Raw genomic sequence first — 17,522 nt, forward strand, 5'->3', positions numbered from 1 at the left:
TTTTTAACATAACAACGATTAATTTTTTCAGAGATTTTGGGCTGGTGTTTCATTTAATATAAGCCGTTTACGTTTTAGTGGTCAATTGACCAAGTTACTTCTTTCAATTAATTATTCTTTCTATGTAAGGTCTTGGTTGAGATAAAAAAGTCAGTGTCAGGAGCGGGATTCGAACCCACGACCTTCGGCTCATTGCGCCGCTGCTCTACCACTTGAGCTATCGTGACTTCCACCCACTCGGACACCAACTTTCCATCTCATCCCCACCTTTCGAATTTTCCCTCCTTTTTTCCCATTTTTCAACTTGATTTAATAATCAAAATGAAGTATACTTCATTAAAGCTCTCCGTGGCCATTTCATTTGTCGCCGATAATTAAATAGATTACATGACATTTGAAAAATGCAAAAAGGAGGGATAATACAAAAGGTGGGTGAGAGATGGTTGAGATGGGAAGTTAGTGTCCGAGTGGATCGAAGACACGATATCTCAAGTGGTTAGAGAGCGGCGTATTTAGCCGAAGGTTGTGGGTTCGAATCCCGCTCATGACACTGACTTTTTATCCCAACCAATACCTTACTTAAAGATTAATTAATTGAAAACTTTGATAAGCCCAGGTGGCTGAACCATAATTGAGCGTCCATTTTGTGCCATTATTCTCTGGTTATTTAATTATTGAAGAAGAGTGGCCATTTTTTTATTTAAAATTTCTAAATCTGAGCATCAGCATGCAAGACTTAAAAGAATAAGCTTTGCGTATGAAATTTTCCTTTTTCAATGTTCCTAAGTTAAAAGGATTTAAAAAGGAAGGTTTTACGCCTACCGAATTTCACATATATAGTTACGTGATTTTTATAAATAAATATGTATGATGACGAGGCTTTCAGGCATTGGTCGGAATTACGTAGGATGTATTTCAATAAATGCAAAAGCATACATAGAATTTCAAATGTGGATAACGGGATTTTATTTCAGAGTTGTGTTTGTACGGTGCCTTTGACGACTAATAGGCCGTGCACACAATCCGCAGAGAGAAAGAAAACAGATTGGCGGATCTGCCGGTTTTCGACCTAATCTTAACCGTTTTCGGTTTTCCAAAGAAAATAAAACAGAGTTCTTTAAATTAGTTCTGAAACGGAGTCAATTCTCGCTTTTCTTTACCTTGAACGGAAAAGGCGGACGAGCTCTATATCTCTTGGATATGAAAAAGAAATCAAATCGTGGACTGTTTGAAACCAGCTGTGTTTTAATATCGTTATCGTTTGTTCCATCGGGAAAGTTAATAATATATACGTTTCAAACTTGCAAGGGCGTTGCTCTTATCGATTTTCAGAGAGTATTGAACGGTCAGAAATTTCCTCAAAGCCTAATCTATACGGAGAGAAATATTGAAAGAACTTTTCAAAATATTGGCAATAAAATGATATCTTTCCATGAAACAATATGGCTTACGGTTTAAGACCTGTTCATATGTGCTACATATTACTTTCTAAATTATGCATTTTATCCTATGAAAAAATAAATTTTGTTCTTTGTCTGTGTAAATCGTTTAAATTTTGGGCTTCTTGAAATCAACACCTATTGACGTTTCAGTAACAGAACCCTCGGTAGCCGAGTGGTTAAGGCGTCAAACTCTCGGCTAATAGATCCCGAGGTCGAGGGTTCGATCCCCACCGTCGACTCTGGACTTTTTTTCTGACGCCTAAGGGAACCGGTGGCCGCAATTGAAAGAAATTGACACGGCACTCATCGATAGAAGGGACGGGATCAGATCTCAGCGACCCTGAATTTTGTCCCGACCCCCTTCAAAAATGAGTTTTCTCGATGGAAGAACACCGGAACAACTGGGGCTCAATTCACACTTGTGTTGCGAGCCCCCAAAAATAAAAATAAAAAAACGATTTATACCGACAGCACTAAAATGAATTTCGGCACTGGTTGTGCCTTCTACGGTCCAATCAACAACTATGAGTGCTTGATAAATTGACCAAGGAGTGTAGTATATACTCAGCCAAACTGTACGCTATTTCAAACGCTCTCAGTTATTAATCTTTATTGGTTGAAATGAAAACGTTAGTGTCACGGGCGGGATTCGAACCAACGACCTTCGGCTAAATACACCGCTGCTCTACCACTTGAGCTATCGTGACTTCGATCCACTCGGACACCAACTTCCCATCTCAACCCCACCTTTGGAATTTTCCCTCCTTTTTGCCATTTTTCCGTAAGAAAGAACGTAAAAGTTTAATTTAAATATGGTTTAGCCGTAGGCGAGGATATTTTTCGACGACACATTTCGCGGGCCATGGCCATGGTTGCAAAATTAATGCAAAAAAAATCTTTTAAACGGTACAAATATTAAAAAAATATAGTTTTTCTATAAAATCAATTATTTATCAAAAAACAAAACGTGTGGTGTTTAGTGACCGTTAGTTAATGATTATTTGGAGATGGTGAGATGCGGTCTGGTGTGACGTAGGTTTAGAAAAATGGCAATAAAAAAATGGCAAAAAGGAGGGAAAACTCATAAGGTGGGGTTGAGATAGGAAGTTGATGTCCGAGTGGATCGAGGTCACGATAGCTCAAGTGGTAGAGCAGCGGCGTATCTAGCCGAAGATCGTGGGTTCGAATCCCGCTCGTGCCATTAACTTTTTTTCATCTCAACTAAAAACCTTAATTAATTGTAATGTTTAGAAAAGCATTTTCTTTATCGTGCCAATACCGATAACATACATATATCATCATCACATCACACAAAACATATAATACAATATATAAAACAATCATTACATTCCACACATCAAACAATTCTACTTAGCCCTAATTCTTCAACAATTTGGCTTTCCTTTCCCTAACTATCCCCGTCCATATAATCCTGAAAGGATAATCAGGCCGAATCATTACCAATTTTTCCCCATTGTCGGCTCCTTTCACCTCAAAGAAGCCGTCACCTCATATAAAAATGTCTTTCTATCCCGATTTCCTTTCCCACCCCTTCAAAATCTAACGTATATATACATAAAACATCAATATCTTACTGGCACTCTCAACACGACACACAATAACGACACATCTACACAGAAAACAAACACTTTGAGTATACAAATACTTTGATTGAGTCTAAAAGTTCTATTGTTGTATAAATTCGTTTTTTCACATCTTACATGTATTTGTATAATTTAAACAATGTTTGTAAATCCCGGCCCTGAAGATGATCTCAATAAAGTTCGAAACGTTGGCACGATAAAGAAAATATTTTCTAAAACCTACGTCACTAGACCGCATCTCACGATCTCCAAATAATAAAAAAACAAAACAATATTTCAACAATAATTTTATGTGTAAAAACATTGAATCTCAAATTTTATATTATTCCAAGAAATATTTCTTATATAATGTAAGAAAATCTGGGTATTCTTTTATAAACTGTGCAGAGAATGGCGTAAATTTTTGCGACTCGTACACGGCACAGTAAATCTAATCTTTTTTTACCGAAATACTTCGTTGTTTTTTTCCATCGCCTTCCATATTAAGTTACATCTGTCAATTTGAAGTCATTCAGTTGCTGAGCTGTCGATTACTTCCCTCTTGTTCACCCCGTATGCATCTGCCACATTTTTCCCCTCCTTCGCTTAACAACTTTCTCTTTCTCACATATTTTCTCTTTTGTTTTACCTATCTATGCCTCTATCACTCACATTCCTTTCCTAAAATTCTTCACTTCATTTTCAATCCCTCGGTTTATTCTTACATATGTTTATATCAAAATTTATCTCTTTCTATGGTCCCACTCCGTCTAATGATCTTTTTTTTCTTACAAGGGTATTTCAGCTACGAGGTTATATGAAATCTCGGGTACAGGTGTTTTTGAAAAAAAAAAAATAAAACACTTGTAAGGATTCTTGTAAATATGTAGAGCAGGGCCGCTGGATTCGAACCCGGGACCTTTACCTTACAGCGATGAGTGCCAGGTCGACGCCTAAACCATTGCAGCTACTGACGCCCCGAATATCTACCTAATCTACCTATTTCTCTCTCTCAAATAAACAATCAATCAATCCCTTATTTTAATTAAACCTGTACAACAAAAAAATACCGATAACCCCAATTTCGCTGTGTGTAAAATGAGTGTTTTAAAAAAAGATACACGTCCGTTTGAAATGATGACGGAGTGATTGTAAATAGGAATGGATTTACGGTGTAACGGGTACGTGGGCGACGTTTGTAGTAGTATGTACGGCAATGACCCAATCGATACCATATGTACAGCAGTTCACTTGATACCGCCCTTGACCCTTCACCCTTCCTAATTAGGTCACCGGCCTTTTCCTAGTAGCACCATTAATGTCTTAAAGATTTCACCCGGCTACGATTACGGACCTGTTATTCGCTAAAACACCATTTTACCACGGGCCATCGACGAAATTTAATTAATCTCTAAGGTGTTTTTGCGACAAAACCTAACTATAACGATAAAAATTATTAAATCTATTAAGTTTCGTGGTCCGATTGACCAAATAAATTCTTTTCAATTAATTAATCTTTAAGTAATGTTTTGGTTGAGATAAAAAAAGTCAGTGTCAAGAGCGGGATTCGAACCCACGACCTTCGGCTAAATACGCCGCTGCTCTAACCACTTGAGCTATCGTGACTTCGATCCACTCGGACGCCAACTTCCCATCTCAACCTACAACCTTTCGAATTTTCCCTCCTTTTTGCCATTTTTCAAATGTCGTGAAATCTATTTGATTCTCGGCGACAAATGAAATGGCCACGGAGAGCTTAGTGAGGTATACTACATTCTCCTTATTAAATCGTTAATAGGTTTCGTGGTCCGACTGACCAAATAAATTCTTTTTAAATAATTAATCTTTAAGTAAGGCTTTTGTTGAGATAAAAGAATGGTGGGGATGGGAAATTCGAAAGGTAGGTTGAGATGGGAAATTGGTGTCCGAGTGGACGAAGTAACGATGTTTTTTATGTTACTCAAGTGGTAGAGCAGAGGCTTATTTAGCCGAAGGTCGTGGGTTCGAATCCCGCTCGTGACACTAACTTTTTATCTCGACCCAAACCATACTTAAAGATTAATTAATTGATAAGAATTACGGTCTAACGATGATTTGGTACTACTAAGGATAATAAAAAATTCGCTCACTTTTTTTTCGTACAATCACTCACGAATATTTTCATTCATCCCCCTACTTCTTTTATCTTGGTATCTCCACTGAGAGGCAAAAAGGGGTGGTCACACTTAATATTTTAAATTATCTCTTAGACATTCCTCCATTTATTATCTTATAACACTATTTGGTCCTTTTTAAATGTTTAAGGGTAAATAACACAATAACACACAAATAAAATCTCCCATTTATATTTACAATTGGATTTTGTAAATAAATCTTTCAATAGTCAATCTCTTCTTTGTTGGTTTTCGTTAAAGATTTTTTTTAACGTTCCAGTAGTTTGATGTTTTTAAGTTGTACCATCTTTAAGTTTCAAATTTGTTTGAGTTTTTGATCATAGCGTTGTAGGAAGATGGAAGAAGTGACAAGCGTATGTGTCAAAAGGGCCTAAGATTCCCAGATCGACTGGCTGATGAAGGTCACTCAGCTAGGATCGTTGGTGACTACTTGGGACGGGCTTTTCAATTCAATGTTTGAAGTGGCCAGCATGTAGTCCCGACTTAAACACCTTTGGGACGAGTTGTCACAGAGGGTAAAAAGTCGCCCTTTGTGAAAATTTTCAAGAAATAGCGCTGTTGGAGGAGTATGAAAATATTCCTCAGCAGTACGTTGAACGTTCAAAAACTCATAAAGTCGATGCCACATCAAATTCAAGATCAAGAGGAGGAAAGACTTATTTAATTGAATATTTTCTTTGTTGTTTCCATAGCAACATTTTTGGTAAAATTATTTTATCAGTTTAATTTTTTATTTAATTTCCTTTTTATTTAGGTATATCTTATATTTTTCTTTAAAAATAACCAGTAAAAAACAAAAAATTAAAATTATAACGATTGCAATTTATTGATGATTTACTAACAAAAATAGGGTGGCCACTTTTGTTTTCTTTCAGTGAAGCTATGTATCTACACAATATATTTATCTATAATTATTTTTTTGTTTAACTATATATCTATCTTATTTATATCACATCTATTTTATTATTATTTATCGATCTCACTCTTCACTCTCTCTCTCTCTCTCTCTTTCTCTCTCTCTCTCTCTTTCTCTCTCTCTCTCTCTCTCTCTCTCTCTCTCTCTCTCACACACACACACACTCTATCTATCTATCTCTATTTATCCCTCATACCCACCTTTCTCTGTCTTTCTACTTCACTCCTTTTCACTTCTCTCTCTCTCTCTCTCTCTCTCTCTCTCTCTCTCTCTCTCTCTCTTTCTCTCACTCTTTCTCTCAGATGAGCCCAGTTTCTTTCAGCGGGCGTTTTACCGATTTTACAATCTCCACCGGCGATAATCGTCCTCCCTCTTACGTGAGTGAAGGGAGAAAACCTTTTGGACACCGGCTGAAGCATCATTAGCGGTTAACGATCGGTATCTTGACAGAACTCTCTTCAGACAAGGCTAAAGTTCAAGGGTGATCCATTTAGATAGACCGAGGGACGGACCTTATTAAAATGTGCATGCTCGGCGGACGGCTCGTTAAAAGCAAAGGTCACCAAACTTTTTTTCTTTTACGCCCTGCAATCTTGATTAAAACCAAATACGTAAGACGATAAAAGCTTGTATTTTTTTTTAAAGATCAGTCTCTTTCTGATAAATTGTTTCCCTCTGTAAACGTTCCTCGTGAAAATCCGCGGAGGCCCATATTTTCAGTTGTCCTCATCTAAAGCGTGAACCGCGCGAATCTGGAAAACAGGCGGAACCCCTTTGAACCGCCAATCTTACAAAACAGCCGGGCCGGAACAGCAGGAATATTTGAACCGTTTCATGCATTATTCATAGGATTTGAGAAAAGTAAGCAGTCAATGATTTTTTTTTTTTTTTAATACCGACCCTCCCCTGAAAAGGTCAAACACTAAACACTCTCGTATTCAACGCCTTCATTCACGGTTACTGATACCATTTGATGTTTCAACTTTGTAAATATAAATAGATACTTGAACTAGGCGATCTATGTACACTTTAAATTTATAGGCTCGGGGGACTGCGGTAGCCGGTTCATGAGTTCGATTCCTACCGTCGCCCCTGGCCTGCTACCCTTCCCGCAAAAACATTTATACGCTGATACACCCACGTACGTGTACTCTGGCTAATGTGAGTCATAAGGAAATTTAAACACTATCCATATATTTATGTATCTCTATTAACCTCTATATATTTCTCTACTTACTTATCTATATATTTCTATATGTCTAAAGCACAATAAATCTAACGACGACGTGGTCTTGTGGCCGCCTCTTTTATCCCTATCCATTCATATATTTATACATCTCTACTTATCAATTTCTCTATCCCTATATTTATATGTCTCTACTTATATGTCTATCTTTCCATATATTTTTATATCTCTAGTTATCTATGTATGTATCTTTCTATATGTTTATACATCTATTCTTATCTTTTTACCTTTCCATATAATTATGCATATATATTGTTATAGATATAGATATAGATAGATAGAGCGCAATAGATTTACTCAGGCCGAGGTTCAGAAGACCGTGTGGTGTCCTCTGTTGTCCCTATCCATATATTTATACATCTGTACACATCTATCTCTTTATCCATATATTTATATGGATTTATACTTATCTATTTTTATCTATTTCTATCTCTATTTGTTTAGTTATCTATATCGCTCTCTCTCTCTCTCTCTCTCTCTCTCTCTCTCTCTCTCTCTCTCTCCCTCTCGCTCTTTCTCCCTCTCATTCTTTTGGTCATTCCATATTGTAATGTAATACATCTTTATTGTAATTCGGACAACATTTCAAATTGATAATCTGATAATCAAAAACGTGGAATATTTTCATTCGCTTCATTGGATAAACCTAGGTTTTTTATTATTATTTTATTATAGCAAGATTCATCATGAAAATCAAAGCCAAGTTGTATTTAATCATCTATTTCCATTTTGCAGATTGTCAGCATGTATGAAAAATACCGATCATTTTTTTTCACAATTCATGTTTACCAATAAATAACTCTTAGCAGTTAAATCTCTTTTTTCTTATTAAGTTTTTGTTTGATTTATTCAATTTGCCAGTTCAATATTTATATTGTGTGTTTGTTTTTTTGGTTTTTTTTTCCAATCCTATAGGCGGCGAATATGAGTAAATACCGGCGGAAAAGTGAATTAGCAAATTGCGGGAGTTAACCAATTTGACAAATTGCTATTTATGCCCTTGTTATTAAATCTACATCGGTTTAACATGTCCAAACGACAACGTGAAAAGTGTTGAATAATTTTAATATTAAGATCTTACAACCTACTGGGCCTTGATCACGAATATGTTAAACGAGGAGATTGCGTGCAGTTTAGGGGCTGAGCAACAGGTTGCTGTTCCCGGCCCGTCTGAGACAAGCTCGATACCCACAACCATCGAAAAACTACTTTAAAAAAACCTTCAATACCCATCCTAAACTCGCACGATATCACCTTTATCTCCAATTTGTCTTCTTTCTCCATCGATCCACCATCCAGCAAGGTTTAGGAGGTTTCAGAGTTCCTCCTAGGTGCGTTCCCAGTTGATACAGGCTTTGAATCTGGCACAAGAGATCTTTTATAAAAGTAAGCACCTTTTCCTGGAAACTCATCTCCTGAATGATGCGGCAAATAATACTAAATTATATCCTACCAAGGATATCATGTACGCAATTTATAACGCTCTTATAGATCCCAATACCATGATTTATGTGTACGCGTCACCATATCCTCTTGGCGTCCAAAACCCTTAAAAGACTCTTTTTATGTAAGGTCTTGGTTGAGATGAAAAAGTCAGGGTCACGAGCGGGATTCGAACCCACGATCTTTGGCACAATAAGCCGCTGTTCTACCACTTGAACTATCGTGGGTTCGATCCACTCGGACATCAACTCCCCATCTCAACCTACAACCTTTCGAATTTTCCCTCCTTGTTGCCATTTTTCAATTAATTGAAATAAGTACTTTGTAGAAATTACAAATGATGGGGTGAGTGTGGAGTTCAATCCTTTTTAAGAAAGATGGTTCCTACTCACATTAAGTTGTTTCGCAACAATCCGGACTTCGAGCCCTTTAGCTCATCGTCAGGCTGAAGGGTTTCCACAAACACGTCTCTCGACATGAATTACAGAAGTGAACCCGCTGATACCCCCGCCAAAGATAAAATATTTAAAAAAATAAATAAATAAATAAAAATAAAAAATGAAATAATTANAACCCAGCTCCTCATTGGAACGTCGCGTTGGCGGGGGTATCAGCGGGTTCACTTCTGCAATTCATGTCGAGAGACGTGGTTGTGGAAACCCTTCAGCCTGACGATGAGCTAAAGGGCTCGAAGTCCGGATTGTTGCGAAACAACTTAATGTGAGTAGGAACCATCTTTCTTAAAAAGGATAAGTAATTTGGTCAATAGACCACTAAATATAATGTATTTTTAAAGGTTGATGCACTCTTGGTCTGCAATATCAGCATTATCGATATTTTATGACGAGGTTTTCTTCTGGCGGGGTGCAAAAAGTGCAAAATATCGTCAGGAGTTAATTCACATTCTAAAACAATTGAAAACTTTTGGTTCATAATCACGTAATTTTGGATAGAGAGTAACGAATATACTATTTGTGAATCTAACTCCTTTTTTTATAGTTTTTTTTTTTTTTTTTAAGAAACAAATGCTATCGTATGCACAGGGCAATACCTTTAATCACTATGCAAATAATTGGCAACCTAGTTGTCATTGGTAGTCCTATATACACTACTGGAGAAAAAATTTTAAAAACCCTACGAGTAGTATTTCCTATTGTGATACGAATAAATAAGCCTATGTATGAGTAACTTGTTTATTTAATCAATTAAATAAATATAAATACATATATACACTGGGTGCAGGTTTTTGTCCGATTTCTTAAACTAATATACAAACGGCGCTACCAGAACATCTATTAAAAATCTTTTTGACAATCGGTATCTATAAACTTCCGGAGTTTGTGTGGAGTTCATCTATCTTCGTTGCTAATGGGCTGTTAGTGCATAACGTTAGAAACTTATTTTGAGTTCTTTGCTGCTTGTTATAATTTCTGTTACAAGTTAAGCCCAAAGCAGTGCATTCGTATGTCAACACTGGCCTTGCTACGGTTTTGTTGATGAGCTCAACAAACGCTCAACTGGAACTCTCGACAAAGGAGTGAAAAAATTATTTTTACATGTTTTTTCCTATTTTAATTAATTCATTGATATGGGCTGTAAACGTTAACTTAGCATCTAGCCGCAGTTAATTTTTGCGCCATTAAGGTCTGAACTTTATGGTCTGCAACTGGACGTCTTTTCATGAAGAATATGACCTCAGACTTACTCCTGTTCACATTTATTTTCCACCTCGTAAAGTACTCGACAGTCCTCTCCACTGTCCTGTTCAATCGGTTCGCTCTGACACTCACCCTCCATGATGATGAGCAGAAGTGTCATCAGCAAACAGGGCCAGTTCAATGCCAGGGGTTTTGGGCATATCATTAATATAAATCCATTATATTTAGTGGTCTATTGACCAAATTATTTCTTTCAATTAATTCATCTTTTTAGGTAAGGTTTTGGTTGAAATGAAAAAGCTAGTGTCACGAACGAGATTCGAACCCACGACCTTCGGCAATTTGAAAACTGGCAAAAAGGAGGGAAAATTCGAAAGATTGTAGGTTAAGATGGGGAGTTGGTGCCCGAGTGGATCGGAGGTCGTGGGTTCGAATCCCGCTCGTGACACTAGCTTTTTTCATTTCGACCAAAACCTTACATAAAAAGATTAAATAATTGAAAGAATTAATATAAATGAGGAACAGAGTAGGTCCCAGAACAGAGCCTTGTGGGAATCTACCTCTTAAAATAGACTGGACCCAATACTTCTTTTGTCTTAGTTTATAGCGGCGGTAGAGATACCACAGACAAACGACTTCTTCGACTTCCATCGTAAAATTTCTCTTGTGCAAGCTTTCCAGTGTTCGCCACAAGAGCCCGTTTACGCGCGATCCAAAGCCCCATGTTTACTAAGCCACGTATGAGATAACTTCATTGATATTTATAGAGAAAAAAAGAGTCACTTTGTTTTTGGTTTGTTTTTCACTCAAACTAGGTTGGTAAAATAAAATTGGTAAAAGGAATACCATTAAAATTGAGTGTTAATTCCAGGATTGATTGTTTCAGGAACCTACTTCATGCTCTACGATTTTATAGACTATTTTGAGAAAGATGGACCAATTTTTCTTCAGAGGGATAAATATTTAGATATTGTCAACACTATTTTCAAAAACATGACCACCTTGGAGAGGGACGCGATTATATTTCAGGTTAGTCGATTTTTTTGTTCATTAGCTTTTAATCATTGCGATTTGTACGATTTGCGTCATTGATTTATCAGTACACCGACTGGGAGAAAGTGAACGACGAGCATTTGAACCAGAAGATGGTCGGCGATATCATAGGCGACTATTTCTTCATCTGCCCGACAAACCAATTTGCTCAAATGTTCGCGGAACACGGCCTCAAAGTCTACTACTACTTTTTCACCCAGGTGACGTGTTTCCCAGAGGGTTTTTCCCCTCTTTTTCAACCAAGGGGATGAACGAATTTTTTTTATTTATTGTGGGGTTTTTTTTGCAGAGGCCGAGCACGAGTCCTTGGGGCGAATGGATGGGGGTGATGCACGGCGACGAAGTTGGCTACGTCTTCGGCCACCCTCTCAACATGTCGCTCTCGTACAGCGCGAGAGAAAGAGACCTCAGCCTCAGGATAATCGAGGCTTTCTCGACATTCGCCCTCACAGGGTAAGTTCCCAGGGCTTTATTTTAAGTTTCTTAAGGCTTTCAGTATAGCAGATTCTAAAATCCTTGAAAGCTATGCTCAGTTGCAGAAATGCTTAGAAAATTTCTTACGGTGCCCGAATTCGAACGAAATCGGTTTCTCTCTCATTTGAAATGTTTTACGAATTAACAGTTGAAAAACACATCCATGATTTATGAGTTTTTGCGTGTATGCAAAACGCTAGTTTGGCTTGGCTCTCCTCGAAGAAGAAAGCCACAGATTTCTTCTCAGCAAGGCGCTTTAATAGATTAAAACCCACATAACAGATCGGTCGTGAAGGTTTAAAATAGCGAAGCGCCGTATTTCATCGACTTTTCACTAAACAACTTAGTACAAGTTATACAGTCTTGAATTAATTATTTCGCATCGGACATCTGATTATAATAAATCTATCACGAGCCTTTTTCAACAATGGTGGAAATAGTTTAAATTATACATATATATAATAAGTAATAACATTAAATAAATATGTATAACAACTATGTGCATAATGTCCACTATCTGCTATATTCACACAATGCCCATTACATCCTGAAGGATATACGCTGTAAGTTCCTTGTTAATTTTGTTTATGAAAACTTTACCACATGCAGGGACGTCGGTGGCCGCAATGGTTAAGGTGTTGACAAGGCGCTCATCACTGTAAGGTAAAGGTCCGGGGGGGAAAAAAACATACAACAATGCCTCAAAATAAATAAAGTTTATTAATTTTTGTTTTCAAGTTATTTACTCATTTTTTAATTTAGGAAAAAACAGAACAGATGTTGAAATTAAATTATCAGTAAACAATTGGTTTATTATAAAGGTGATCATACATGAACAAATATAAACTCTTATTATAATAATCAGTTAAATTAGACTAAAAATTTTAAAAAATCTTTACTTTTTTATATAAACCTCTTGCTTGTTTTGTAAATTTAAAACTAAAAAAAAATTTCCTTTTTACAATTAAAAAAATTAATTAAAAAATAAAAAATAATTCTTTCACTATCCAAATATAATTATTTGGATGTAATCAAAATTTAATTTTCTTCTCTAATTAATAAACAAAAAAAGATTTCGTTCTTTTGAATAGGTATTTTTTATGGCTCACCGTTGATAAATGAGTCTCCTTATTTTTTGGGAGATGTTCGCGGTACCGCGTTCAGCATAGGACTGCCCTCCTCTCCTTTTTTTTGTTGATCTTGTAGATCCAGTATGGCAGCGTTGCTTGACATTGATGTTGTTATGTGACTGCCGGTTCAGCTGTGGCTGGGCTGGGCATTGATCTCTTCACTGACAGCTGATTGGCCAACTGTAGGATGAGAGAGAGTTTGTCCAAGGAACTCCGCAAACACTTTACATTTGTCCTGGTCTGTAACAGCTACGGAGTCATTGCTTGAAATGAAAGGAATTGGGGGACTGCTTTTTGAGAATACGTTTGTTTCTTTCCATAACGAACCTTCTCCCGGAAGAATGTCTCCTAGGTATTTTTGATATTTTTCCTTTCGGAAGTTGTACAAGCTCCTAAGTTACTTTGTGCTATAAGTAGTTAAGTTGCCTTCTAAGGGTTGTTGTCCTGTTCCGCTGCCACTGGCGTCTTGTTCTGCTTTTCAGCCTTATGAGATCTATAATTGATTTGGGTAACAGGTCTCTCATATCCTTTCGTGGAGATGTTCTTTCATACAGTAGAGAAGCTGCGATCGCTTCTTTTATGACCTGTTCCAGTTTCGAGATGCAACCGTCGATGTTCTCTTTATTGGTCAAATTCCTAGGCACACTTATCTTGTCCAATACATAATCTTTGTATTTGGACCAGCATATTTTTCCTTGAATCGAAGGACTCTTTGACAATAAATATGTTAAAATTGTTACAAAATATGTTACGTGTGTCAATAAAAATATTTTTAAAAAGTCTAAAACTTCTTTTTTACTAAACCTTCACTTGTAGTGTAGATTTCAAATGAAACTTTCGAGTCAAATTAATTATTTGTTGTGTGTTTAGTAAACCAGTGCCGGAGGATGTTAATTGGCCCCCTTACACGAAAGAACAGCCGTACTATTATGTTTTCAATGCTGAGGACATGGGCATTGGGCATGGACCGAGGTCGACCGCTTGCGCTTTTTGGAATGACTTCTTTCCGAAGCTTAAAGAGACCCCGGGTAATTGTGCACATTTGCTATTTTCCTAATGGAAAATAAAATGTTTATAATGATTTTTCTGTTTTTCAGGTGAAAATTGTGGTTGTGATAAAAGCGAACCGATTTTAGATGTAGAATTAGTACAGAACATGTCGATGGGGATAATGTTGAATCGGGGCAATTCGGAATCACCTTGGATCAGTCTCGTTTTTGGATTAATCGTTGCGTTGGCGGCTGTTTAGAGCGATGAAAAAGCAAAAACATGCATAATTCTATCTATGGCGATCTTAGTGGAGCACAGCACGCATAGGCGTAGCACGAATAGGCGAGTGCACTAGGCTTATGCCATTCCTCGCATTGAAAGCTGCTTTTGCGAGGCAATCAATACAAGTTTAGTTAATTATTTTACAAGGGAAATATATTATTAGATAAAAGAAATCTAAATTTTTCATATAAATAACAGTCTTTTAATATGGATATTTTGTAAATTTTGTGATATTTTACATATCATGCGTGAGGTTTTGTATTTTAGCGAGAAAGCAAGGCAACCACTGTGAACACTCTAATCTGAAGGGATCTTACCTCATTTGTACCTATTCATATCAATCAAGGATTAATTAAACAAATAAGTAAGTAATTAAATATCTAAAGTACATAAATAAATTTAAAAGAAAGATCCATGGGTTTTATATTTGTATAAGTCTATGTTAAACTCATCAAATATTTTTATGAATGTAAAAGAAAACATATCAGTATAAAGCATATCAATATACATATCTGATTAGAATTTAAGTAACTGTACTTTTAAAAAATTAGGTAACAATAGTCCATTTCCAGGGTAAAAGAAAATTTGATAAAATGTGAGATCTAGGTATGTCAAGGTGTTTCTGGTTTAATCGATACATCATTTCATTTGTACCTCTGACAAGTTAGTTAAATAATGCTAAAACTTATAAGTGTTAGTGAAAAATAAAATATCGAGTATAGAAAAAAAAAAACTATCTTCTTCTTCTACTATACTTGTAGAGGACTGTTAACATAATTTATGTTTCACGCTTTGTACTATACCATACTCCCAATACATTCATGCAGATTTTGGAAACCTATCAAAAATATTTTTTTTATGTATTTGTTTGTCGAAAGACAAACATTTAGGAAAGAGGTTGTTGTATTTTACATGGTACAATTGAGTCCAGGGGAAATTAATTTTAAACTTTAGATCTTAGTGCTATAATCCAAAATCTGCAAAATTAGAATTGCTCACAGTTAGTTATAAAATTGTCCACTTTAACATGGTATAATATATGCCTAATTAATTGTAGGGATCATTCAGGACAATCTGGTACCATTTAACAATAACTAATTAGCTCAATTCTCCAGTACTGTGCTTTTACTAATAGAAAACAATTCTAAAATTTAAAAAAAATTAAAAGAAGATTTAAAATATAATGGAATTAATATGTTAAATTGATTTTTTTTTCTTTCAGTTGCAAGTGTGCAAAAACTATTTTTTATAACTGCTCTTTATAACAGTTGAAAATCGAATTTTCCCTTCGTTTCACGACCTAATGAGGCCTACTTTCCTTTAAGCCTGATTTTTTGTTTATTTTGAACTTTAACTACTTTCAACTGATATTTTTCATTGAAGCCCGGATGCCAGTAATGTAATATTGCAGTGGAGTCCAGTATTGTATTAAAACTATTATATATATTTATATATATATGTTCACTTCGTCCATATAAATGTACGGTTTAATGGGACATCGTCGTCTACTCTTTCTTGTGCTATGTTTCATTCTTGAAGGAGTCACAAAAGAATTCTATTTTCCATTGAAATATAACAAAATGAAAACTACACAAAAATAAGCGTTAGTCCTGACTCATAAATTATACAGAGATTTGTTTTCCCAAAAGAACCAAATGAATTCGCACAATAAGTAGGTTTTCAATGCGTACAGTCAATTAGTATTTTTGAAAGAAAAAAATTGTATCAACTTTATTTATATAGAAATCTCATAAACTGTGTAACAATCTAGTGCCTGTAGATTCATTGTCATTGTTCAGCTATAATCCAACCAGTATACCTATAATTTAAAAAAATAAATGGATAGTTGGTAATATAAAAAATACATATATATTTAAAGAAATAAACTAAGCACTTAAATATGCTATACGCTTGTAGATAAAATGTTTTATTTGATGATAGAGTATATTTTCTTTATGTAGAATGAACTGCTGTACTACTTTTATAAGCTGAAATGTAAATTTAATTGTGATGGATTTAAAAAATAAAAAATAAGACGCATTGCTTAGATGGTATGCAGGGAAAAGAAATTGATGTTTGTTATACTTCTAAGAATAAGAGATATCACATATCGTTGCTTATTTTTGTTCTGCCCCTTAGGAAGTGTATAATGAAAATTCTTAACAAAATATTTAATTTAACCGAAATGTTGTATGTACCTTAAACAAAAGATAGGCTATTCGTATGGCTTATAGGTTTTGTGATATACTGTTTAAAAAAAAACATATCAGTTTCAATTGTTGATGGCACTTAATCGTACCATTTAACCGTTTAATCATTAAGCTGTAAATGTGAATAGGTGTAAGATGTAAATTTTCTCGTCAGGTTTTTCCCCCTTCGAGAAATTAGAATATTCGATAATTTCAATTGGAAAAAAATTATTATTTATTATTCTTCTATTTTTGTAATTATGTTTCAATAAGGAAACTCTTTTGAGCCTGTAGTGAAATTTTGTTTAAAAACATAAAATGCCATTCTGAATTTCTCTTATTGTAAACTGCATACAATAAATTAACTTGATAAACTCCAAGAAAATTTTCAAATATTTGTAATTGATTCTTTTGATAGTAAAACTATTGGAAAATAGAGTAACTATCGGTTCTTTTAATTTCTTTAGGTGATTAAATAACATTCTCGATATTTATCTTCATTAATCTAAGTACATTGTTGAAAGTTGAACTAATTTCTCATCGTCAAATCGCATTCATTTTTCAACTGACTTGAAATAAAAGAGTTTATTAATAAATAATATGAATTTGTATATAAAAATTGGTCTTGGTTAAGTGATTAACTACAAAATTTAAACTTTAAGGATAATAGCTGTGATTTTTATTTTACAAATTTACTCTCCTAGTATTAACATTAAAAGTTATCATTTATAAAAGTATATTTCAAATTTTATAAGTTTATTTTTTGACCTGCTGGCAGTGTTAAATAAAAACCACGTTTATACAAACCACAAGAGAGTTTCATCTGTAATTGTTCTTTTTACGATAATAGATATACAGAATGGATAAAAGAAAAAAAAATGTGTTGTTTCTAAACGTAATTATAGTATGTGTAAAAAAAAGGTAAAAATAAGATCACTCTAC

At 35.2% G+C, this 17,522-nt stretch overlaps 1 protein-coding gene and 1 non-coding gene across 6 annotated transcripts in view; one reads left to right on the forward strand and one right to left on the reverse strand.

The window, feature by feature from the left end:
- The window catches only part of LOC106664272 (acetylcholinesterase-like), a 138,895-nt gene extending 121,660 nt beyond the window's left edge, over nt 1-17,235 (forward strand). For 4 of the 5 annotated variants that reach the window (XM_024226512.1, XM_014389844.2, XM_014389845.2 and 1 more), the window contains 5 exons: nt 11,349-11,491; nt 11,563-11,715; nt 11,805-11,968; nt 13,990-14,147; nt 14,217-17,235. In XM_024226512.1, coding sequence (XP_024082280.1) covers nt 11,349-11,491; nt 11,563-11,715; nt 11,805-11,968; nt 13,990-14,147; nt 14,217-14,368 — 770 coding nt within the window. In that variant the 3' untranslated portion in view covers nt 14,369-17,235. 5 annotated transcript variants of the gene reach the window in all.
- Nucleotides 155-227, reverse strand: Trnai-aau. The gene has a single exon. It is a non-coding gene; the product is annotated as a tRNA-Ile (tRNA).
- Nucleotides 17,236-17,522: the final 287 nt, after the last annotated feature.

This window comes from Cimex lectularius, unplaced genomic scaffold (genome assembly GCF_000648675.2).
Source record: "Cimex lectularius strain Harlan isolate CLEC.00 unplaced genomic scaffold, Clec_2.1 scaffold50, whole genome shotgun sequence".
Classification (NCBI taxonomy): domain Eukaryota; kingdom Metazoa; phylum Arthropoda; class Insecta; order Hemiptera; family Cimicidae; genus Cimex; species Cimex lectularius.